We start from the raw sequence: 26,680 nt of genomic DNA on the forward strand, positions 1-26,680 counted from the left end.
CTGCTACTGCAAATGCGTTTTCACGTTCGTGCAATCTGGTGATTGTTTACGTGCCATCTTTCAATATGCCATTATCGCTGTGGATCTTCGCGTAAAATGTTGTTTCAATTCACTTCGAATCTTCAATGATTGCAGTCTCTCAAAAACTATAAAATAATTACCGATCAGTTACGTATTGACAACAAGCTCACACAACGAAACGGGACGAGTATTTCAACCGGAACGAATGATAATCCGGATAAGAATCGACGATTAATTGTATCCATCAGTATTCGCGAAATTCACGATAATTTGGCGGCGATTCGTTCGCAAGCGACGGCCGACTTACAGACAGGCTGTGGTTTCGGATCGCGAAATTCGAATTGGCGAATCGATGGCATAAAATTCGCGTGGTTCTCTGGTCGCTGGGTATCCGGCCTGTGCTCTCCTTCCCTTTTTTACCTGTCCCGCTCGTTCTGTCTCTCTTGCGCCGGTTACCTGTATGTACGCGGAAAATTAGAGGATCCGAGCGACGAGGAACTGGCCGGGGAACTCGATTTACATACCTCGACGGGCCTGGATCGCGTCGGATCAAGTTAGCAGGGGCGACGAGTGAACTTAATTAAGCGGGTGCGCGAATCCTGGTTCGCGGCGTACACGTGCCATACACTTCGTTAAATTTTATTCGTCGTAATTGTGGCGCTGCCTCGCTCGCGCGTTGCCCTGGCCCCCTGTCGCAATAGCGTCGCGCGGCGTTGCACGGCGTCGCACGGCGTCGCACGGCGTCGACTAGCATCGTCGACTAACGTGTCGCGGTGGCTGACTCGGTTCGGGTCGGTTCGGTTCGGTACAGTTCTGTTGGGTTCGAGGCGGTTTAGGTTCGAACCCGTGTGTCGAGCGTGTGTCGCGACGCGTTCTCCAGCCAGCCTTCTCTTTAATTACATCCTCCTCGGGGCTTAAGGCCGAGCTCGGCCAACCGACGACCCTTCAACGGTCCAGCACACCGGAAGTCGACGCTTGCTGCCTTTCCAAATCGCTCGTAAACGCGACCGACCGGCAGGCCGAGCGCCACGCACCACAGAAAGATACACCTTTCTCTCTCTCTCTCTCTCTCTCTCTCTCTCTGTCTCTCCTTCTCTCTCGCCAGCGGATCTTTTAACCGTCGCTCCCTCGTTAGTCGAACGTTAATGAGAAATCTCTTCGTTACCCGACATTCGAGCCGCCCGACCGTTGAGCTATTCGTACATGATCTAACGCCTCGACGGTAATACTGGGTGTCCCACGTGTAGGTGTCACCGTTTGTCGATACTCTAATGATTCATCCGAAGTGTACGCTTGTTTAACAATTGTCTTCCCTTGGAATCAAATTTGCAATCGTTGCTGCCCGTTTATGGAACATTTAACACTAAACGTACCACGGCCAAAATGACCAGTTTTCTATTTCACAATTATTGAAATTATAAAAACGTTTTCATAGGAAATTACTGAATTGACTTCTTTATTTAAGCAGATATTATAATAAAAATCGTACAAAGTTAAACTTTTTAACGTTTTACTTTTATATGTTTTGTGCTTGGTAGGTTTAGTGTTAAAGAACATTTTCGAAATAAAAATTGTCCAAGTCACCTATTAGCACCAATAGAAAAATGTAAGTCTTACGTAATGTGATAACATCGTTAAATTCTTCTAATGTCGTTACAGTTATGTATCCGACCTATTCGTTCCTGTCACAATCGCACAAAATCCACAGTTCATTAACATCTCCACCAAAATTGCAATAAATGACGGTTGTCATCAACGCGAGACCTGCAGGCTTCGCTATTACGATCTGCGGTCATTACTCGACTGCGATGCGTTGATGACAAAAACGAATCGATGCGATTTAAAACAGTGGAAATATTCAAACAATGCAAGAATGTCAACATATTATCCTCAACCGCTGAAGATCGTTAACATTAGGTTCACAGAACACTGAAAGTTATTATGTTACCATACTTTATGAATATGTCTATTCAAATTTTTAGCCATTATTTTCATATACCCAAAGAAATAAGTTTATTGAATAATTCCTTTTGGATTCCTCGAATGGATACAACTTTACGAATAATCGCAAATCAAAAATTTTACAACACGTTATTTTGGCGCGTCCCGTAAAACCTAGTGTTAAAGAAGAAAGTTATATGTTGCTAGAATATCTTGCAATAGATTCCGCTAATCTTTATTTTGCACAAAGATTCATTAGCAATTTCCAAAGCACCAAAAATATGTATAACGACGTCCAGAAGCCAAATATTCGAAAACACCTCGTGAAACGAGCTGCGCGAATCGTATTTTCCACAAATAATAAATAACATAAAACCGTACAATTCCGCGGAGCTAAATAAGAGAAAAATGTTGTATAAACATCGGTTGTTTACTGCTTTATTAAACCGTTCGCCGCCGTGTACGAGAGTATCGAGATATCATTTTTGTCACTGCTATTGTCGAGAAATCTCGCGACGATGTAGGACGCATAACGGAGATAGCTTTTTCTGGTTTTGTTAAAATGCGAAATTCATTAGCGAGGCGTTATTTTTCGTCGCTGACGGAGGGGAATAAAAAAAATGTTAAATAAGAGATGCATCATATCGTTCTGCGTGAATTCTTTTTAGCTTTTGCTTTTGCACGGAGAGATTGAAAACGTGGCGTAATACATAATGTCACATCACGATCTCGTTGGTGTCCCGCAAAAATGCCAGCTGCAGGAAAAAAGTGTCATCGTGGAAAACGGCGCGTGGTTTGCAAGCGAAAATGGTCAGCGAAAAGAAACGCGACGTTTTTACAGAGATCGTGATGCGACATTGTTTGCAACGTTCTAACAACATTGCTTCCGGAAAACTTGGCGCATTCAATCTGAAACATCCTATAGTCTGAAACTTGTTTCCATTCGTGTTTCCTTTTCCACGCCGCGCGCGGAATTTTCTTTATCGCTTCTCGGTTTTAATGATCAAATTATAATTAGCATTATCCGTATAATTCCCTTGGCACGATTTAATGGGCACGTTAGAGAGACACATGATCGGCCATTTTATCGATGCTGCCGCGATCCATTAAATGTAATTAATAAAATATATGTGTGCGAAGGTAATTTATATTTCTTCTTGCTACTCTTGTTTAAAGTGATACATCTTGTTATTCTGCACAATTAACGTCAAACAACGTCGTAGTAAAATACTTTTTGCAATCGTAATTCACTTCTTATTAGATCTTGCGTTGTAATGGCAGAAATAATTAGTGGACTCTGTTTAAATCAGACAAAAACACATTAATTGACGCCGAGACATAGGGTTATAAAAATTTACGCTAGTTACATCGTACCACCTTTAATGTTTCATTTTTTCGATATGCCTTTGTGTGCGGCGCGTGCAATACTGACACATTTTTGCGAATTATTTTTCTGGTGAGTCAAAGGGCGACCGTTAAACAAATGATTAATATTGGAGAGCGGAATAATAATGATAATCATAATAATAATAGCAGTAATAATAATAATAGTAGTAATAACAATAATAATTACAGGTTTATTATTAACGGGCGGGCGGCACCCTTTGGCAAACAACGGAGTGCATTTGCATAGATTGTTCGCGAAGCGATAGAATCAACCGAGGGGTCGATTCCACATGGAAAAGTTCGCGGCACGGCGCGGAGAGGGTTTGTAAAATTCATTTGGACTGCTCGGGCTCGTTGTCGAGGAAAATCTGCTTAAAAAAATTGCTCCGATACACGCGCGTCCCGTGATTACAGTAATTAGAATCGGCGGGTAATGAACGGACGCGTTAACCAAGTTCTCTATTCAATTGTACCGGGTCGTGCCCGATGAGAACAACTAGATACACCGGACACTCTAGTGTTTATTATCCGCTCGCTCCGTTATCCGAACTGCAAATGCACACTCGTCGAAACCAAAAGAATTTTTCATATCCCTCATGTCTCAGTCACAACAATTTACGAAGGCAACGACTTGCAATTATAACTACCGAGTCTTGTAGACAACGCTAAATCACAGATGAATCACATTACAAGCATTTGTCGAATGAAAGTGGAAGAGAAATTGGCAAACAGGAGAGAACAATCGAAAAGGACATTGAAGAAGCTGGTAGTGCATTGTTTGGAACACCAGAATGCAATGATTGCGGTAACAGCGATTTAATAGATTGATTTCAGTTTGCTATAGATGATAATAGGTATTGACAATAACACTGACCATATTACAATGTCAACATCAATTGTATTCTAGCTGAAATAGCAATTGAAAGTAACAACGAGAACATCCTTTACCGAATAAGCAAATATGTAGCAATTTGGAGAGAACATTAAAACAACGTGTCGATTTTTCCCCATTCGAACGGACAAAATTGAATAGAAAAGCAATGAGTGTTCTCTTATTTGATAATTCCTTTCTCAGCTACTTTTGTGTATCTGTTGACACAAATATGCACTGTATTTCAATTCGGTCGAACCGGCAAAGCGAAGTCTCGCCGAACAAATTCATTCGACTGGCTCCCGAGTTAGTTTTCGAGTAGAAGAGGCCGCCGACCCGAGGGATGGATGGCGCATCCTGTATAATTTGTTACCGAACGAGACATCCCGGAATGGAAATGCTTTTTATCTCGAGAAGGGGGATACGATCGCTCGATAGGAAACTGTGTCACCGTGTCTCCGCGCCGTGTGTTCTCAAGCTAAAACTGTAACCTTCGCGAACGATCGCGCACCGAGCCGTTTCCTTCTCGACCTATCGTTTTTGCGCGACTTCGATCGGCCGGCGTCTTCGGGGCTTTTTATAGAGACACACAAGAATATTCTCGCGACCAGCTGCAGCCTTCCAACCGCTTGTGAATATCGAAACGTGCTCCTGCTTTCCCAGACGAATTTCTTTTACCCTTTATTTGAATGTCAACCGCTGTAAAAAAGTGGTGGGTCACGTTTGACCCAAGAGAAGAATATCATGCTATTTTGCGGTAAAAACTGAGTCGAAAATGCGGAATAACATTTTTTAATAGGAGGCCTGGTTTTCGAGAGAATTGAGTTTGAAGAGTTCGAGCTACAAGTTAAGTGGTTAAGCTCGGCCATTGGTCAGACATTCTCGGACTTTTCAGACGCGATTCTCTCGGAAACAGAGCCTCCTATCGAAAAATGGTGTTCTACGTTTTCGAGTCAGATTTTCACGTAGAATGGTCTACATACATTTTTTTAAACTTCCGAGGCTCATACTTCAGAATCTTCTGAGCTTTCACGTAGAATGCCCTCCAAGAATTATTATTATTCCTTAATTACTAGTGCAGCCTGTACAAGCTGTTAATTTATCTATACGAAATATTACCCAGCGAAGTAGAAGTATTTCTCGGTGAACATTATTACACGAAAGATGTTGGTCACAGTCGACTCAGGGGAGGCCTGCGGCGGGTTTAAATTGTGCCAGCGTCGATTGTATCGCGATCCAGAGCGGATATTTCGTCCGGGTCAGCCATTGAAAATCACTAACACGCGAACGCGTCCGAAAACGGTGCGGTGGCGATTGCAACGCGAATATTTAATGCAACATCAATTACTCGAATTCGGTCGGTAAATTGGCACTACATCGACTCCCGGTCACATTCAAAGGCGAGGAAACGCGGGGGTGAAAGAGAGAAAGAGAGAGAGAAAGAGAGAGAGAGCAACATTGCACCGGTCGACAGTTCGCTACCGCTAATTGCGTATTTTCGGGACAACGGAGGGTAAAAATAATCGAGGTATCGGTCGCGCTGTACGATGCAGGGTCGACGATGGTGTTTGTGGGGTAGGGAACGATGGTGCATCGAATCGCGCCACACGAGAGTCGATTCCCTTCCGCGAGGCGAAAGGCGCGGACAATTTTTCCGTTTTCCGATTTGTCCGTTCACGCGGAAACGGTTTATTGGCCGGCGACTCGTTCGAATGGAAAGAAACGAGCTGAATTACGGAAGCGATAAAAGGGTAACGGTAGCCCGTCGCAGGAGGGGATGAACGAGGAGAGAGGGAGAGAGATAGAGGCGGCTGGCTCGGCCAGAAATCGAGGATATAAAATATGGTAATGCGACGGATTCTTTTAACGAAAACGGGCATCTCTTTCCACCGTAATTAACGAGTCGAAAGCCGGCGAATAGGTGTCGCGACGCTACCAGCAGAGCCGTGCCGGGGGCTCAAGCTCGACGGAGATGCACGACTCCCGGACAATTAACGGCAACCGGGAATGAAATCGGTCCGCTCCGCTCGGCTCGGTTCTGCTCGCTTGCTCGTTCGCCGTGCCGATGCAATCGTCGCGTTTATACGGAGACGATTCCCGAGCGTATACGCGTATCGATACACTCTTTCGAGCGCGCTCCATTCCTGTGTGCAGACCTGTGTGTACACCTGTGTGCACACCGGTCCGGAGGCGTGGGACCACCGTTTCGTGATCAATGGAAGACGATAATATTATTCTGTAACGACTGTAATACTTTTAAAACCCGTGGCACGATCTCGACGCGCTCTTCAACTATTTTTCTCTTTCTCGGCGAGCTCGCGTCGCGTCGCTTTGTGCGAGTCGCTACTTTATTCGAGTTAGTAAACTTGCTTTGTCTTCGTGGACTCATAGAAAAATGGCCGCGCCGGACAGTCATCCAGAATCGTGTTCGTGGTTCACCGAAATTGGACTTCTCGAAGTTCTATGTATTTTTAGATTACAGTTCTCGAAAATCGGATTTGTTTCGAATTTCTAGCGAGGTTCATTTCGTTCGGAAACTAATGAATGAGCTGTGCTTCGAGTGAAATTGCAACTCTGTGCCTTTCTATCATGCGACACAGCTTCAAGCGAATATACAGTCTGCTGTGAATTGGACATGATATTTGGTAATGTAGACGACGGATCTTTATGCAAAAATTGGAAAAAATTTCCTTCGCCAACTGAAAGACTCCTCATTCTAGAAATAAAATAGAAATTTCTATTAATTATCGTTGGTGTATTTCTAGTATTTTAGAAAACTGTACATGCCATAAATAGGAGGTTTGCATCGAAGTCATCTCAAGTTAATGTACAAAGAATTCTATACAAATATACGTATATTTAATCAGATTAATATAATATTCGACCGGAGTTGATCAAGAATGGGCAAGTTTGTTCTGAACCACCACAATTAGCTGATCGCGGTCACTTTCACCAAGGAAAATACCTGAAATAACTCCAAAACAAAACTAGGAACAGTTTCAGAAACTTTTCGAATAATTAGAAACGGTATGCATATACGAAACTTGTACATTATGTTTTCATAGTTCTCCGACGCATAAATCGATCGTTTTAAAATATCGCATTGCTCTTATGAAAGTCGTGCGTTTAATGGTTAATACCGTGCATAGCTGCTGTATATCTCGAATATATCACCCTATAAAATTATACTAGTACTAATTAAACTGCAGACTTTTATGGGACTATAGATTTTGATGGACCACTTCATACAGATTGCAAACGTCCAGGAAAATAAAGATCGTCTCTCACTCTTTCGAAAAACCTGCAACACCGAGACACGGGAAGCCTAAAGAAAAAAAAAACGCATAACATCTGTAACAGTAAATGGCGTTTTTTGCTAGCCGTACGTACACTCCGCGTTTCATTTCGGTAGTTTCATCGAGCGACCAAATATTTTTCCTGTTTGTTAATGGAAGGGATCCGGTATTTTTGGTACGGTGATATAATACACATTCTCTTTGCTGCCTGCAGCGAGAGACCCGGAAAGGATCTGCCGTTGGTTGTTACGGTGGCGAAAGGGTGTAGGATCGACGGCACGCGACGGAACGAGACAGCGGTCAATCGTTACTAGGAAAAGGAGACGAAGAAGAGGAAGAAACTGCTCGTTCTGCCTTGCTCCGAGCCACTGCGGACGTTTCGTTTCCGGCTCGAGGAAGGTCCACAGACGATGGTAGTGGTAACGGCAGCGGCGGTAATGGTAGCAGGGGAATCGATGTTGGAAAGCGCTGAAATCGCACTATGTCGAGTAGCTTTCGAGCAACGCGGACGGGACAGCGGTCGGATTGCCGAGAGAAAGGGAGAGTGTCAGAACAGCTCTCTATTTTCTGATTTCGATGGTTTTTGAGTATATTATAAATCATAACATTTTTCACAATTTTTTCTTCCACACGATAGCGTCAGTCTCGATTACTTTCTGAGATACTCGCGAAAAACTGTCGGTACCTAGTGGCACTGTAGTCAGTGAATTCCTTCTTGTGGAAGGGCAATTATGGACAATTATGAATTATACCAATCTGAAGAATATACAGGACGTTCGACTACAGGTGGGAGAAAATTTAAGGGGTGGTTCTCCATGTGGTAATAAGAAGAAAATGAAGAGTAAAAAAATTATGATCTCGGCTTCATTTTTTATTTATTAACAATTAAAAATCCGCCGAAAATGCGGTAATCCGGCCAACAGAGTTGTTGTTCTCCGTGTGCCACGCAAGAAGTCACTTGGCAAGTATTCGGCGTGTAAACCGTCCGACTGGGTTCTTCTACACGCATTTTCGGTTCTAGCCGAATTATTGCCTAAAGTGTGTGACGTCAAAGCCTAACCACCGTAAGCAACGTACACCTCTGTTGGTCGGGTTGCCGCATTTTAGGCGGATTTTTCATTGATAATAATTAAAAAATCAAGCCGAAATCGCAATTTTTCTATTGTCTTGCAGAACCACTCCATAAGTTTTCTTCCACCTATAGTCCAACACCCTGTATATTCTTCTGGACAAGTTCATTCGTCTCTCACTCTTTTATTTCATTCACACAATACACACATTCAGATGTTCTCACACTTGTGCGTCGGATCAAATGAACTTGTCTTGACACACGGTTTCCGGCGACATCAAAACGTATATAACATTCCATTGACAAAATTGAAGGTAGCTTCCATTTCTGAAAGAAATTGTGCAAAAGGTGCGATGGAAAGAGAAGGAAAATAAGATAGGAAATGAGAGAGGGCATTGGTTGAGTCAGAAGTAAGTTATTAGCGGTCGATGTATCGTGCGTGAGCGGTGTCACGGTAAACAGCCGGGAAAAGAGGGCGAGTTGGAAATAATTAGAAGACCGCGAGAGCATTATTCCCGACCAGCTGACGGGTACGTCGACGGCCCCGGGTACGACAGACGGGACGGTCAATTAGGATGCGGCTGGGAAATAATGATCCGTCGCGGAGAGAGAGAGCATGCTTCCCGATTTCCAGTCGATCCGCAGCCGGCTCTGGTCGACTGTGCATTTGTCAAAGAAGAATACGGCTCGTATCGATGGAAGTGGAAAAGGCGGTGTGCTGCGCGCGGGATTCTAGAGTAAAAGGACCGAGTAAGAGACTCTAGTGAAAAGACCAAGCGAAGAAGAAGACGAAGAGGAGGAGGAGGAGGAGGAGCAGCAAGAAAAAGAAAAAAAAAGTGGAAGAAGCAGACTGGATATACCGGTGTCGTACGCGCGACAGACGAGCATCGCGGGAGACGAGAGATAGAGATAGAGCGGAAGGGATCGAGGGGAGCGGCAGGGGCCAGGAAAAATGATGAGCCAGAAATAATTAGCGGGGTTGCAGAGGGCGGTCGGCCGAACGCAGATGTGCCAAGTCCGTATGAAAAATTAATGACATCCCGTTCTCGGCGTTTCCCTTCTTCGCCCCGGCTGCTTTTACTTCCCCCCGTTTTCGCAGCGCCGAGTTTATTCCCTCTTCGATTATTTTTTCTTTTCCTTCTCTCTTTTTCTATCTTTCTCTCTCTCTCTCTCTCTCTTTCTCCCTTCCACCAGGCAGCGGTGGTCTTTTTTTCGTTCCTTTTTACTTAAGCCCGGTTTCCCTTTATTGCCAGCCCTCTTTCGACGATCTCGCGTGTCTCGACGAAATTTAGCCGCGCCACGATCCCCGATAGGCTCTATAATTATCCCGTTTTATCTTCATCAGGTGGGGTGGCTCTGGGGGAGAACGACTCGCGACCGAGCAAGCGATATAACCTCGGAGAGAAAGAGAGAGAGAGTGAGAGAGAGAGAGAGAGAGCGAATACACCAGCGAACGAACCAGCCTGTGCTACGAGTGCGTTTTCGATTCGAATCCGGCACATACTCGCTCCCTATTTATGCCATGCCTGCCGACACTAAAGCAGTTGCGGCCAAGCGCGCGATCGCTTCTTTTCCCTGTTCTCTCCATTTCTCTCCTCTCACTCCCCGGAAAACGCCACAGCACGTCCATCCGCCCGTTTGTCCATCCATCCCTCCCACTTCTCTCTATTCGTTCGTTTCTGTCCTTCCGGTAACAGAGCGCGCCAGTCGGCCACGTCCATAAATCCATTCTTCTTTTTAATTTGTCTTCGTTACGCGCGTCAATCATTTCCCGTTTGCTCTGTACCCCGGTCTGTCGTCGTCTCGCCGAGCCCGCGACACCGACACCGTCCCGCCGTGCTTTTCCCCGTCGTTTTTCACGGTTTCCCGGCTTCCCCCGCGCCCGCGCCATACCGATCGATAAATTGCACACGCAACACCTATTCACCGAACGCGCTCGTTTCGTAACGAACTTCGTCGAGGAAACGAACGGTCGACACCGTCGAATTGCGCAACGGCCCGACATGGCCCGACCCGGCTCGTCCTTGCAACATCGAACGACAAAGCGTCCGTTTGTCTCGTCCTCGTTCTATTCTCCTTCTTAGCCTTTTATGTTTCGTTGCTATCGCGTCGTTTGCCTAACTACACCGAACAATTCGCTTCGCGGGTAATCATGCCCCCCCCCCCTACTCTCAACCCCTTGGCTCTGGGGGCACAGGAGATTGCCCCCAAGGGCAACGCAAATGACGCCGGCGTACTCTCCATCTTCGAAGTTGGACGTCGACGACCGGGCAACGCTATCTGTCTTGCTTTCGATTTCGACGCAACACCCCGTGCCCCCGACGACAGTCCGTGCCCTTGTCTGACCTAGACTCGCCGGTACCTTGAAAATTTTGGTACACACTGATCCTTTGAACTTTCCTCTTTGAGTTTGATAAGAAGTATAGGTCGGTTGCATATATCGGGTTTCTCGATATATGTTAACAACACGGGTCTTGCCGGCGACATATATCGTCCAGGAGATACTATTATTATTCTTTCATCCACGTGAACGTCGTACCCGAACCGTATTGTCTTTACACTCCACGGCGTCCGAAGACTCTCGATTCTCGAAGCCCCTCGCGGGTTATACCCCGCGGTAGTGGGGACAGTACTGCGACTTTCATCAGTCAAGTATTTGCGACATATATCGAGAAATGACTGTAGGTTAAATGGAGATCCGTCGGCCACTCAAATTATCGCGCCAGAATTGCTCTGCGATGCTGTCAGGTGCAACACGTCGGGGCAAAAAGAGAGAGAAGAAGAGCAACCTGTAGCCTTCGTAATAATCTCTAAAAATATACCGGAGATACAGTGACTACAGCGCACTAGAGCAATTAAAACTAGACGGATCCTTTTGCCCCGGGAGCACTCTAGACGAGCTCCGAGGGCAACATTTCAGAGCAGACGTCATAAAAAAGCTAGGATATTCTGGCCCCTCGCTTATTCAGCACGACCAGAGGACTGTTTATCTTATTCCGTGTACAAAAATGCTCGAAGATTTTATTGCTCTCGATGTCATCGTAGTCGGACCCTCCCCCCCCATCCCCAGAGGGCAATTTCCCCTTAAATCATACATCCTCTAAGAATCTAGCTTCGACGCTGCTACAGTAACTCTAACTTTTTCTCTCTCTCCTTTTCTCTCTGCATCGGAATATTCGAGATCCTCGACGCGCTCGTGGCTCCGGGAGGGGCGTACACTGGCCCCAGGGGCAACGTTCCGATGAAAACGACGCCGGAGACACAAGAAGACACTCCCGATCTCCGGAATTTGACGTCGACAGAGCGCTTCTGTGGTTTCGCGCGAATACCATGCGTGCCCCGAAGAGGGATCCGCGTTTGTCGTCGAGGTTTTGACCGAAGGTTGAGAAGGGGTAAATCGCGCCGCGCTCGGCCGCGGTCCTCGAAAATCAAAATTATAGGTTTCCCACGTCCGCGCGCGCTCGGGGCTTCGTTTAACGTTGATGTATGCACGATTGTCGAGCGCGGCCGCAAATGGAGCGACGGACAAATATTTACAGTTAATATTATCCCGTTATAAAAGCGGTGACCGTCCCATGGTTCCAGATCGACGCGACGCAACGCGACGGGCCGCGTTCTAACGCGCGATATTGATAAACGAGAGAGCCGTCGCGCGTCTGCCCGGCATAATACCGATAATTTATGAACGAGACCGGCCGACCGAGTTTCTCTTCTCCTCCCGCAATTAACTCGTCACTTTCCGTCCCCCTCTGCAGCTGCGGAGCGCTCTCTTTGTCGCGAGCACTTCCTCTCTGTCCCTCTTTTCAACTCTCTCCCTCTCTCACGCTCTCTCTCTCTCCATCTTCGTTTCTCTCGGCGCGCGAGAGCTTTTCGATATATCCGGTCTAGACGCAGCTTTTACTTATTCACGATAATCGGCTCTGCCCCGCGCGAGTCCTCGTCTTACCTTCCCAGTTTATCGTCGGAAATTTTCAGACCGAACAAGACCGTGCCCAGTTTTTCCTCGATCGCGCACGCGATCCACCGCGCCCCATACCATCCCGCTCTGTACTTAACCGCGAGAAATGCAAGGCTCTAAATATCAAATACACACGGCACCCTCAAAAACTTCTACCGGCTGCTTGTCTGTAAATGAAATTTTATTATTTAGCCGTTTACACAGCCGCCCCAGGTCCGGAGCGTTAAACTCTTTTCAGAATCTTCGAATCGGACGGTCTTTATGTACAACGTTCGCTAGAGGGGCTCGTGGAAGTCGACGAGTGTCGGATCCGATTATCAAATCACACGAGATGTTACCGGGGAAGTTTTACCACCTCTGAAATCAGATTTAAGTCGCTTCTCTCTTTGCTCGTGAAATATGAAAAATCGCGGGAATACAGCACACAGTAAAAGGTTCGTAGTTCCTATACCGATCGGCGATCGGTTGATCATGCCACTGTTGGTCCGTGAAAAATTCGCCAATTTTGTGAACACACCGTGAAACATATCGAATTCTGATAACACACGCTGTGTAGCTCGCTCCGCAGTACGATTACAAGCAAATCCACTGTGTATTGGCGCGTTTAGACTAAACCAGTCGATGCTCGTTCTGTAACGTAACGAACTATGTTCGCGAATGCGAGCGAATGTTCGTGCGATTTAAATTTAGCATCGATGAGGTTATGTTCGAATTTTTCCGAAGCGTGGAATGGAACGATCAGTTGCTTGTTTGGTCTGATCCTCTACTAGGATCAATTCGATGGATATATAGCGGAAAGATATATTTTACACTTCACGAAATTTACACGACTAGAAAGATTCACTGTTCTAGTAAGTACTAATCTAGTAAATACTAATAAGTACTAATAGTTCCGCCAAAGTGATGTGTACAATGGCACTTTGAAATTTCTAATAAACACATTTAACTCTTCGGTTGCAACCTTATTGTTACAGACACCGTCTGCATGTTTATGTTCCCGACTAATTTTTTTACTGTTCTAGATTTTAAAAAAATCGAAATACACTCTGGGATGCGTATTGAAGTCCCTATTTTGATATATACAGTGATTTTTCTATATATGTCGCCAAGGCCTGCATGGCAAACGTCGGGGAATTATCCCCACTACCGCGGGGTATACCTCGTAAGGGGCCGCGAGGAGTGTGAACATAACACGGCTCGAGTATGTCTCCTGGACGATACAAGACGCTGAGAAGACTCGTGTTGTTGACATATATCGAGAATTCACTGTAATCGTTGGAACATCAAATATTGAAATTCAAGAGTGAAATTTCACTCTTAAGAGAAAAATGAGTGGGTGAAATTTGCAATAGTAGGAAGATTAAAGGAACTGATGTACTATACATCCATATGTTATTTCGAACTGATTGAAACAATTGCAGAATGAAACAAATTCTTACGTAGCTCCCGTTCCTTGCAATTGATCCAGCCAATTTCCATTTTGCATAACAGTGTTCGGTCCAGTGACCATTTCTTTAAAATTCCTCCGTTAATGGAATCCAACGTTCCAGACACCAATGGAAGATCTAAATTCGCCAATGAATGGTCGATTACAGAGAATCGGTGCGTGTCTGGTGCCGGTGTCGCGGCCGGACGCGAGATTTTTATTTCCCCATCCGGCAACGATTCCTCGTCGCCGTCCCCCCCCCCCCGTGCTCGCTTCTTTTTCTCGCTTTTCGCTCTTGCGCCCTGCCGCGGCATGAGAGAGCCCGCTCGGAGCCCGCGCACCGGAACGTCATAAATTCCGGGCCATCCTACTCCCGGCTCTCTTACCCGCTACCCTTCCTGTTCCCTTTCCCGTTTCCTCCCTTTGCTTCCCAGTTCTCCGTCGCTTCCTCTGCTCCGTGTCCCTTCCCCTTTCTGGACTCACCGGCGGTGGCTCCTCTGCGACCGTACACGGGGGAGGGAGGGAAGGTCCCTCTCTCCCTTTTGCGAGCGGTCCGCGTCGGCTCCCCTCGGAAAAGCCGCGATAACGCGGAAGAAACGGCGGAACGTAATTAGAAAGAGTGCCATTTTTAAACCGTTCCGCCGCCGGCCCTCCCCCCACCCCCCGGAACCCCTCTTCCCAAAACGGTAGTCAGCATTCGCGGTCCCTCTCTCGGACGCTCCATCCGCGCCGGAGAAGATTATTCAGCGAGAGAGGTAGAGAGGACCGTCGGCGATATCGGAGAAGCGGCACAGGCAAATGGCCATTTTCAAATTAGACGAAACGCCGGGAAAAGTCCATCCGGCGCGCGAGAATTTCGAGAGAGAACGAAAAACAGAGAGGACGCTCTCCCGGTAAATTGGTCTTCGCAGCGATCCACGGGAACGCAATTCCCGGCGACGGATGAAAAACGTATCCGGAAAACGTTTCGATCGGAATCGGTGAGGGCTCGATTCGTGTGTAAAATCGACTCACCCTCTTGCCTGAGCAGCATGGCGAACAGGAGCAGCGCGAGATCCATCCTCGGGATCCTCGCACTAGCTTGCGCGCCGAGTTCTCCGAGACCCTTCGAGATCCTGTCGCTGTTCTTCGATGCGAAACTGCTTCCACGGCTCGTCGACTGTTCCGTCCTCGTCGCCTGTCCTTCGTCTCGCCTGAACCGTCCCGCGGAGCACGTTTATCCTGCGATAAACACGCACGTATCCACACAATCACTGCGATCCGTCCGCGAACGACCCCCCGGACGACTGCAACCCTCGCGACCGCTCCGCTCGACTTTCGCCAACGTTCCGGGGATCGGGAAAATCCGCTCCCGCTATAGTTCTTCCGTGGTGTCGGAATTTTTCGGGGAATTGACGGGAAAAGTAATTACGAAGCGGGTTAATCGAATCGCGCTAGTACGCTGCCGTTCCTCGCGCTCGTAATTCAAACTTGCGCCGGGGAACATCGTTTTTCGAAACCTCGTTCTTCTTTTCGGAGGAACGCCGGCGTTCGGGATGAACGCGCGCAAAAACGCTAGAGGAAAGGGCGGGAAGGAGGAAGACGTTTTGCCGTTGATCGGAGCTTGGCAAGTATTACTGGGCACAGCCCCCGCCTCTCCGTCGAGTGGGCTCTCTGGGATTGTTCGGGTTTCGCAGCCGCGCCACGGAGAAGTACGATTGCCGACCGTTTAAAAACGGCTCCCCGGCCCGGGATTTCCGAAGTTTCCGCGATTTTTGAGTAACGCCGCGTCATCCGATCTGAGCGGCCGATAGCCCGATAGTTTGGCACCGGGACAGACCCGCTGGGAGGACGGGTAATTCTCAGTCGAATCTCGCGCAGCGATCGCAGCGTCGACGAAAAATAAGATCCGAGGATATCCAGTCGCGGCGTCTCGTCCGGGAGATTCGAGCAGATTCCAGTGACTAGAGAGAGAGAGAGAGAGGGAGAGAGAATCGGTAAAGTATACATGGAATCAGAGAGATGTAGTTGGTACGCGATTTGTCGATCGGCCCCCCAAAATTATTTCCCCTGATAATTACCCTCGGGAAATCGACGGCCGGAAGACTGCGGGGCCGCCGGTTAAACGACAGTCGGAGAAACTTTAAGAGCGAGTGGGCGGAGAGGGAACACGCCTGGCGAGTTCTCTTTGCAATAGCGGGAATCGTCTCTTGGCGAGAAAGAACCAGTGTTCGGCTTCCGAGCGTCGTGGAAAAAGAGCCACGGAACGAAAGAATGAGAAAACAGGAGAGAGGCTCTCGCTCGTCGGTGGCTACAGCAGACACAAAATGAACGAAGCGGGAGAGAGGGAGAGAGAGAGAGAGAGAGAGGCAGAAGAACATGGTAGAGAGGGAGAAACGAGGGTGAAAGGAATGCCGCGAGAGAAGAAAAGAGAAAAAGAAAGCCAGCCGGTATACGGAGGGTACGGCTTTTAAATGCAACTTGTTGCAATCTCGCCCAAAGCTCCGAGCTTCTTCGACTGGGAAACGCGCACGTGTGTCTTTCGCAGAAGAAGAGAGAGAGAGAGAGAGAAAGAGAGAGGGAGAGAGTAAGAGAGCGTGCACGCGTGGCACGCGTCCACGCGCGCACACGCCGATCGATCATAATTCTCGATTCTCTCCGTCTCTCTGTCGCGAATCTCGCGATATAGATCGAGCGCCGATGATCCAGGTCGCTGACGCCGCTGGCCCGGCCAGCGAGATCCGCTCGGAAATCGATATACGCGCTGGCCAAACTTCGAACCGGAAGCGCGCCGACACCGGACCACCGACCGGACGCCGAATTATTTAACCGGACCAGCTTTTGCTCGGCCAGTAGTCGTCGCCCTTTTTGTTTTTCCTATGCCGTGACACGTGCAATACCGCTGTCGGCCAGAGACCAGCACGCGATCTCTCCTGTCTTGCCTTTTCTGATTCTCTTTGGTGGTGTTCGCATGTACCTAGTCCGAAAGGGAGAGAGAGAGAGAGGGGGAGGGAGAGAGAGGTCTACCTTGTCTGCCACGTATGACGCGAATATGTGTATTGATTCGAGACTATTCCCTTTCCAATTCAAAGAAGGGCGGACCGTGCCAGACGATTTGTCGACACATTGCCAGAGATGAAATTTCCCGAACCGGTATCCAACTTTGCAACCACTCGTTTTAGCCGCCCTACCATGCCCCCCGCCCCGAGTTTTCCGGAGTCGCCCCGAATTTTCCAAGGATTTTCCCACTTGCCCGAGGAACGCGAGCCTCGATCGCCGAGATTTTATTGCCTTCGTCGGGGCCGACCGATCACGAGGTGCAACCTATCACTGTGTATTATTTAACACGTTACCTACCACCGGTGATCGTCTCATAATTGTTGAAAGTCTGTAGTCCGAGGACTTTTTAGTAAATCCTTCGCCGGCAGTAGCGATTTTAATCCTAAAGCAACGAGTCACCCTTCAGTAACGCAGTCTGGTGATTTCGATTGGGACTATTATGTGAAAGAAGATTTTTATGCTTCATTTTGGCGCAGCACTAAAAGCTGGCGCGGCCGGCTCGTTTGCACTATTATTGAGAATCCTATTAATTGGCTTCCGGTCGATATAGTGTTGATTGGGGATTTGTTGCACTGGGTTAATCCGATGTACACGAGAAAATGTGTGCAACGATGCCAGGGGATGCATTAAAATAAGATATATTACGGAAAATGTATTGTATTGCGAGATAAATGACAAGATATTGTTGGGTGCAAGAGAAAGGGTGCACAGAGTGCAAGAGAGAGGTTAGAATAATAAGATACATTATAAGGAATCTCTTGAATTCTAAATAAAGGTATACAGAGATGGCTAGAATTGGGATAATACGCGTTGCAAGGAATCTATCGGATTTCAGGGTAAATGTGTTGAATGCCAGAAAAAGTATGCAAAGGCGTCAAGATGTATTAGGTCGGTGCAAAAGTTCGTGCCCGATTTCGTATGAAAATATAACAAGGAACGACAACGTTGAATAAGAACTGTTCAAAAATTCCTTGCAATATTCACGTACTACTTATTCTAATGTGTCAGGTCAGTGCGCTATTTCGTATGAAAATACAAGGTATAGGACTTTTGCACTGACCCAATACATTAGAACAAGTCGTACGTTAATATTGCAAGGAATCCTTAAACAACGCTTGTCCAACTGTGACGCGAGAATGGTGAGCCTCAGCACTGCCGGTTGAAAGCATCGTATCACTGAGCGAACTTTTGAATGTGAAAATTTATTCCTTGAATCGCCAGTCCCAAGTAACTATAAACGTCTTCTTTGAATTGTTAAAGCTGCGAGCCAACTGTCTCAGTAATTTCTATCACAAATGTCAAAACCGATTCAATTTCATTCGAAATCGTTACGGTTTGAAATGTTTGCCGACACCATATCAAAAGACGATTCTCAGTTATTAATACGAAGCATTCGCCGAAGACTCGGTCTCCCTCCAAGCGAACCTCTCCGAAGAACAAAGTAAAATAGATCCTGGCCCGCGCGCGCAGAAATCCCAGAGTAAAATTTGCAGCATAAATATTCAATATTTCCTCAACGGGGAGGCAAATACTTATGAGTATTCAGTAGCGTGCGCCACCGCGAGCAAACCTGCTTCAAAATTTAAACCGATCGCTGCGACACGGAGGATTATGGTCCCGTTCCGAGACGATCTATCAAAGTTGCAAAAGACTGATGCTCGAATCCGGAGTTCCGGTGGAGCGACAGGTCGCCCGGATCTTGACGAAAGGGAAACCGGTTTGGCAGAAGGTCCAGGATCAAAAGAACGTCCGAAGATGGAGAGAAGGACCAAAGATGAAGAGAAGGTCCAAACAGCAGAAGAAGGTTCACAGACGAAGAGGAGGTACAAAACCGAAAGAAGGACATCCGAGGCTGAGAGATCGCGACATTTGTCAAGAAACGAGACTGTCTAAAAATCGGCGAACAAAGTTTAGAGACGACTTTGAGACGTCAGAGGATGCGGGATCGTCGATGTCTTCCTTACTGGAGGCAGCAGTTTCAACTGATCGCTGCGATGCGGTGGATTATGGTCCCGTTCCGAGACTATCAAAATTGCAACAGACTGATGCTGTAATCCAGAGTTTCGGAGTAACGACAGGTCACCGAGGGAAACTGATTCAGCGAAGGACCAAGATTACAAGAAGATTCTAAAACCGAAGCAAGATCCAAGGATGAAAAGAGGGTACAAAACCGGAAGAAACGAGTTCAAGGCTGGGAGATAGCGAACCCGGAAAGGAAACGATACGGTAGGAGAGCGGAAACTTGTCCGGAGTTTGAGGACTTCCGGTAGACGTCGGAGGACGCGGGATCGTTGGTGTATCCTTACTGAAACTGGCGATTGGTCGCGGAAGTGTAGAACAGCGTCGCGACGTGTCAAAAAAAAAAAAAAAATGAAAAAAATGTGCCCAAGTATGAGAGAAGATCCAATGACAAAAAGAAGGCCCCGAGATCAAATCGAAACCGAAAGAAAGAAATTCGAGAGTGGGGGAAGAAAAAATCCGGTAGATAAAAACGGGCGAAAAATCGGCGGTCGGAGTTCGGGTGCGTCCGGGGTGCTTTGGGATCGTCGATGTATCCTTACTGGAGGCGGTGATTGGTCGCGGACGTTGTTCTCAGCGGTGTAGAACGGCGTCGCGACGTGTCGCGGCTCTGCCCGGCACGGCACGGCACGGCACGGCGAGGAGCGTCTCCGAGTGAAAGTTCGCGTCGCGGATGGCCGATGCCGACTACGAAAGCTCGACGTCGCGCCAGTTTAGCTCCGTGTGCGCCGGTGGGTCGTGCACCTGGGCGCGTGCGCGTTGTGGCCCGGCCAGGTGTAAAACGCACGCGGCCGACACTCGAACTCGAACGAGAGCTGTCTGACAACCGACCAGTGCACGCCGCGCGCGACACGGCGCGGCTGCGGACCGGTAGCCGATCTTCGGCTTTCGACGCTGCTGTTACGTTCTGCTTCATCGATCCGTATCCTCTTCGATTCCTCGGAGGATCTCACGCGACAAGGTCGATGGATATTTGCCTGTGGTCCTTTCCGATTCAACTGGAGAGCCAAAGCTATCGTAGGAGATAGCACGCGGCTGCATTCGATTGCAATTTCTTAACCTTAACGATCATTTCGGCGTGATACCACACTCATCCTAGGAGCAGCTTCTGCTAGTTCCTCTCTCTCTCTCTCTCTCTCTCTCTCTCTCTCTCTCTCTCTCTCTCTCTCTCTCTCTCTCTCTCTCTCTCTCAAATCTTCTTAAAAAAATTTGAATAATGAAACCGAATCTGGTAAGACAAAATTCATGCTGCCTACAGCATGCGGATTTTTATGCATAGAAAAGTGTCGCTATCGGTTGCAAGACATAGGAATCAAACAGAAATTTCCTTCGATATTCTCTAATTCTTGGACCATGGAAATTTTTGCAATTTCATGCCAGCCATAGATTCATTCAAATTTTTGTATACCGAGTTTCTTCGACAGATTTTTGAACCCACTTTTTTGGAATCGATGTTAATTCTCTTGTTGGGTTTAATGTAAACAGCTAATCGTTTAAACTGGCTGGTAATAAATTAGATTTTAGGTGATTCGTTTGTAAATCTAGGTTAGCATGGACCTGTGTCAACCGAGCACAAATTACGGCACACGCTATTATGACATTTATTTTTTTGTCCGCTAATTATAATCAGCTGAAAATAATACAGTGTTTTTAGGTTCTCTAAATGTTTTCACAGTCTAGCATGTTTTCGTGTATGAACTATTGTGATTTCTGTTTCGAAGGTCAGGGGTGAAAAGCGCGAGGATCGAAATTTCGTACTTATTATAAAGAAGTTTCTGAACAGTGTTGAAATGGAGGTTGGTAGAATAACGCTGCAATTAATTCGAGAAGCTTCGTTTAACCCTTTTTGCTGCAGCGCTGTAGACCGAACAGAGATTATTGAGCCATCTCCACATTTATTACAGCACCTCGTTACTCGTAATCTCATCGCGGTGGTAACGAGATTCTGTTCGAGATCCATTTTTCATTTAATTTGATCTGTTTACTGCTATCAATGCCTGTAACTTCTCGCCGCGTTCCTATTATTTCAATGCGTTCAATTGGTATTAAATTGCGAACGTAAAAATAATTATATACATAATTTTTTTTTACATTGGAGAATGAAACCACAAACGTGGTGACGAACATTAGCAGAATTAATAAAAAAGGGATTTACCGATGGCTCATTTTTCATTCGTCGCAAAGCCGTGTAACGAATTAATAGATTAGAGTGGAAAAATTCATTCGTGACCTCCGTCGATGGCTTTAATGTATTAACGTTTACGTTAAAACAATGTCGAATTTGACGGTGCTTTAAAACTTGTTGGGTTTCCTATGTTTCAACTGAATTTTGTTGCAGATGAAAGTCAAAAGTTTTCGCCGCAAAACCTGCTTTCGGAAACGAAAATGGAACGCTGTTTTCTCTTCGAGATGCCATTAGAGTTTGATCGTAATAAATCCTCCCCTCCCACAATACAAAGTTCCTTTAAATTACAATTTATTAACAAAACATTTCGTTTGGTATTGCAAGCGAAAATGTTACGAGAAAGTTGTTTGTTATTCCTTTAGGAAAAGTCATTGTTTTTAGAGAGTGCCTAAGAGCCCACTAAAAATTACTCGATATTAAACCAGTATTTATGTAAATTTGTTTTTCTTTAATTAACTGGTAAAAGATTCAATTGTTGCGTGATTAAAATAGTGCGAATCAAACTAGACTGAATTTCATATACAAAAAGTGAACAAAATCACGTAAACACTCTAGATTGAAGAAACGTGTTGGTTTTGGCGTTAAAATAGTTTCGAGTGCAGTTATAGCCGCGACAATTGTCCAGAGCAGAGATCGGGGAGTAGTAGAACTTTTTAATACGTCTTACGTCAAACATGAACTATAGAACTTTGCTAAAAAACGTTCCAATGAGAATAGATAAAGGAAAGTTCTTGAAAGTGAGAGCCTCAGTTTGAATAGAACTTGCAAAATACGAAACGAAAAAACGTTCTATATCAAGAACAGATACTTCGTACAGTATTAAACAAGTTCTCGATCATCGTCACTGTCCTAATTCTCAACACCGACATTCAGAGATAAAACGTATTCTCACGGTATCTCCTTAGTCTCGCTTTTGCCATTCGGTCCAGCCTGTGCAATGATCGTTCCGTAACATTACTCGGACTGTCGCTATATCACTGTCTCGCGGAACTTGGACCGCGAAGCGACGCGACGGTACGGCGACGAACGGAACGCGCCGCAAAGGGAGGGTCGCCGAGTCTTGTTTTCGAGCGTAACTGAACGACACCCGGTACAACACCGTGTCCCGCGTAATTATCAATATCCGGCCCCGCTGCCAGCCAGACTCGGCGAACGCGGATCGATACGAAACAATAGTTAATTCCACTCTGATTGTTGTTAGTATTCACGGCCGCGGGAACGCGTCCCATTTCCGTTCGAGCGGCTCGAGTTTTCTCCGAGGGCAAATTGAAAATAGTCGGCGCGCGTTAACGGGGTTCTCGATCGATTCGAGTGTTCCGCGTAGAACGTATAGCTGTTGTTTGGGACCGTGTAATCGAGATCTCGACTCATCAAAACGTCCTCTGGAAAGCGTCCTGCGCCGCACGAGGACCGCGAGGATCGATCGCGACTAAATCGCGCGCGTTTCGGCCGCGACGCGACATTCCCTAGAAAGATAGAGATAAAAGTGAGATAGAGAGAGAGAGAGAGAGAGAGAGAGAGAGAGAGAGAGAGAGACAGAGGGGCGGGTCAACGGACGAAACAATTATTCCATTTTCACCGAGAGAGCGACGCGCGCGACTGGATTCGAGGGACGCTTTAGAGGCGATAATAAGCTCGGTCGTTTGTAAACGCGATCCGCGGGGAAATCTTCGTGAATGGAAAAAAAAGGGACGGAAGTAGGAAGCGAAAGCGGAGGAGAAATTAACTTTCCGCTGTTTTCTTTTCCCGGCGATTCGTCGACGTTCCCGACCTCCCCCACCCCGTCTCACGATTTCCTCCCCCCCCTCTCCCTCTCCGACTCTCTCTTTATCCCCCATCTGTTTCGAGGAAAGAAACGCATTGCCTCGCGTGGCACCACCGTTGCGGGATGCGGTGGGATCCATCGCCGGCATGAAAACGTAACGGGATAATCGTTTTTCCCGACCCTCTAGGCCTCTCTAGCTCCAGCCGCCGCCATTGCCGCCGCCCCCACCTTCTTCATGGGTCACTTTGTTCCGCAAACTGAAACTGACGCGATGGCCAATTTCGTTCGTTACGGTAACGATAATGGTAATCGTTAACCGCGCGCTCTCCGCGCGCCTCGCCGCACCGCAGAGAGACAGGAACAGAGAGAACCAGAGAGAGAGAGAGAGAGAGAGAGAGAGAGAGAGAGAGAGACGTGTTCGACGTCGAAAGAGAATCCTCGGCCAGATCAAAGCCGGGCGAGTCTTTTTCGTTTGTTTCGCGCACGTCCTACTCCCGACGGACGATATCGCTTTTCCCGTCCGATTCGAGGGCGAAAAAGCAAAACTCGGTCGTTGATGCGGCGACGGAGAAAAAATCGTGAGGGGGGGGGGGGAGGGCGGCTGCAAACGGTACGCTATGGTACGGTATGGTAACGGCAGGCTTTATCAGGGACGCGTCTTCCTGGTTTTCGACAGCGGAGACAGAGCGCGAGTACTCCGTGTGGAGCGTTTTCTCGGTGGAGCGACCGAGTCTAACCGATTAAAACCGGAGGAGTCGAGAATGGGGAAGGGGGGGGGGGAGAGAGAGAGTATTGGACCGATGAACGTGTTATCGAACCAACAACCTACGGGATAAAATCGTTGCCGTCGCGCCGCGGCGCGTCGCGTCGCGTCGGGACGCTGATGCGACGCGTCGGGACGCGTGGTGTAGGCTTGTGTATACAACGGGGAGAGGAAGCGGGGCGACGCACCCCGGGAAAGCGTTGAAATCTCGTTCCCTTTACGCCGGTTGCGGTGCTCCTTTGAAAACAGTTGCGGTACGAATCCCCGGTCCATAGGTATAGACGATAAATTCCATTGTGGTTTGCAGCGGATTGAGAAGACAGCGAAATTGTTTTCGCTGGAAAACCACGTGCCTCCCCCCTCTCTCCTTCCCCCTCCCCTCGCCGTACGACCTTTTCCACGGGCAACCACCCATCCACCACCACCCACATACAGAGTCACCCTCTTTTCGGTATCGCGTCGATCCCGACGATTTGCGGTTACGTCATCAAAGACGTTGTACTTTGGTAGCCCGGGCGACCGAGGACGGACGGCTTCTACGAAATTGGCGCAAATCGATTATCCGTTCATTAATCGAACCACCGGAGGGCCGATAAACGATCCGCTTCTCCGAGGAAGGGACACCCGCGAGGCGGACCGTTCGGAAATTGCGCCGCTCGAAACACCGGTCCCTCTCGGAATCGTACGTTCTCCTTATTGGCGGTTCGTCCGAATATCGACTCTCATCCGCTCTCTCTCTCTCTCTCCCCCCCTCTCTCTCTCTCTCCACACCCTGACCCCCGTTCCATCGTTCACTCGTTCGTTTCCGTTTTCGTCTTCGTTCCCGATGGCTGCCAGCGTCGACGACGGCCCCGGCTCCACCGAAATAAAGTTGCTATTTGCGAACACCTGGACGTCGATATTTAGCAGGCGAGCACCGTGTAATCTCGGTTGAAATAAAATCGTAGATACAGGAATATCAAAGAATAGGGCGTTCTGATTCGATCAACGATTTTCAGAAGCTATAGATTTTGGGAGAGATCCCGAGTTTTAGGGAAAAGATCGTACTGCAGAGATTCCAGGACTGATCAGCGAATCCATTAATTTTCTCACGATTCATATGAAGGTCCTCGCACCGCTATACGGTGGAAGAATGAAATTGCTATTCGCGTACACCTGGACTTCCACGTTCAGTCGATGAACAGTCTCGTATAATGTCAGTGGGCACAAGATTGTCTCTGGAATGAGAGTTCCAGGGGAAAGAACGTACCGAAGTGAATAAATTTATATTTCACTTCAGTTGGTTGTAATTCAGATAGAAAATTTTTATTTTGCACGAAGATCTTTAATTATTAGTATTAAGAGGTAGAGAATAGGGAATGGAAGAATAAGTGAAGATGAATAATTCAAGTCAAGTTCCATTTTTTGACCGCGAGGTCAAAATTGAATAAATGTATGTATGTATACCGATTCGGGCTTGAGTCCAGATGTTATAATCTGGGGCGAGAAAAATTTTGATTGCACGGAAATTATTGTCGGATGCGATGGATCGATACGGTCGACCTGGTCCCGCGAAACCAGCTCGAAGAAGACGCGACCAGCTCTGTCACGCGACCGACGGCCCGTGCGGAATTCGTAATTAGCGGACTGCGTTCAGCGTGTAACTGTGCGGTCGCTAAACGAAGCGAGACGCGCTCGGCTCGTGGCGAACGCTCCACGCTCGATAATCGACCTCGGTCTTTTAACCTAGCACGCCTCTTCGGGTTTTGGGAGGTCAGTCGATCGTTCGCACCAGTGAGAAGGAATCTGGAAGCAGCTGTGAATAAAACGATGAGCTGCGAATCACTGAGAACGCTCCGCCCCTCCGACGATGGCAAATACCAATTAATGGACTGCGAATTTGATGTATTCATTGCAAAAATCAGTATGTCAAATACAAAATTGAAAAGACGTTGGGAGAATTCAATTTATTTCAGTTCTTATAATAAACTCGGACAATTTTTATTTTGCTTTAAAATCCTCTGTGCACTAGTTAATAACATTGCGGATATCGTGGGAAATTAGGAGGCATACATATAGATTTTTTATGAATTTTCTGAATTTTGTAAACTGAAGGTACCGATTGAAATATTCAAGTATACGCTGAAGTAGTAGGTACATTGTATTACATTTCCGCGTTTTACGTATGTTTGCAAGAATTTTGCGTACTGTTTACGTTTCAACCCATCCCATTCGCCGGCGGATCGATCGGTAAATCAATCTGATTAATTTAATCGACCCCCTCCGAAGATTTTGAAAAACGTCCATTATAGGACGTCGTTGTGGCGAACTATCGGGACAAGCTCTATGCAACTTTGAGCTAATAATTACTCCTCGCGGACCGATGAATCCACTCGAAAATGTGGGCGACCCACCATCGGTTCAAGCGACCTCTAATGCAGCAGAACAAAATTGATTTCAATCTACTGATTCGATAGGAATCTGCATTAAATAAATTAATCGAGTTGCGCTTTTAAAAAGACCATGACATTTCACCGAGCCGTGATTAGACGGGTTAACCAAGTTCGTTTCGCTGGACATATCGCATCGAAAATCTATACTTCTATTAGAGGAGAATATTGATCTGTTCTTCGCTCAGGAAATCGGACGCCAGAATTATTCCGATATGGACTTCGTTAAATTATTTAACCCTACATAATAAAATACCAAATATAACTTCTAGATTTCATATTGTTCTGTTTCATTGGAAGATAAAGTACTAGGTCGTCCCATAAGTTCGTGCCGTTTACTCTTGTACCATTTAAATTCTAAAAATAAAATATGTAATCACCCTTTCATTGCACAACCTCTTCTGACCTTTGCGACAAAGACATCATACCGTCACTATAAAATTCTTGCGGTTTTTCATTAAAATACTTTTCAATGGTGAATAATATAAACATATCCACGGCACGAACTTATG

The 26,680-nt window shown here is 46.9% G+C and overlaps 2 protein-coding genes across 4 annotated transcripts in view; one reads left to right on the forward strand and one right to left on the reverse strand.

Moving 5' to 3' along the window:
* Window positions 1-19,708, reverse strand: part of LOC143357175 (cell adhesion molecule 2-like) — an 85,223-nt gene extending 65,515 nt beyond the window's left edge. For 2 of the 3 annotated variants that reach the window (XM_076793478.1, XM_076793462.1), the window contains exons 1-2: window positions 19,569-19,708; window positions 14,983-15,189 (exon numbers count right to left, since the gene is read on the reverse strand). In XM_076793478.1, coding sequence (XP_076649593.1) covers window positions 14,983-15,028 — 46 coding nt within the window. In that variant the 5' untranslated portion in view covers window positions 15,029-15,189; window positions 19,569-19,708. Of the gene's footprint in view, window positions 1-14,982; window positions 15,912-19,568 lie in introns of all 3 variants that reach the window. The other variant, XM_076793469.1, reaches the window with a different exon arrangement.
* On the forward strand, window positions 17,778-19,562 carry LOC143357204 (uncharacterized). The gene is made up of 2 exons (XM_076793519.1): window positions 17,778-19,357; window positions 19,398-19,562. Exon 1 carries the CDS (start codon window positions 18,662-18,664, stop codon window positions 19,136-19,138), a length of 477 nt encoding a protein of 158 aa, XP_076649634.1. The 5' UTR covers window positions 17,778-18,661; the 3' UTR covers window positions 19,139-19,357; window positions 19,398-19,562.
* Window positions 19,709-26,680: the final 6,972 nt, after the last annotated feature.

This window comes from Halictus rubicundus, chromosome 1, assembly GCF_050948215.1.
Source record: "Halictus rubicundus isolate RS-2024b chromosome 1, iyHalRubi1_principal, whole genome shotgun sequence".
In the NCBI taxonomy this organism is placed as follows: Eukaryota; Metazoa; Arthropoda; class Insecta; order Hymenoptera; family Halictidae; genus Halictus; species Halictus rubicundus.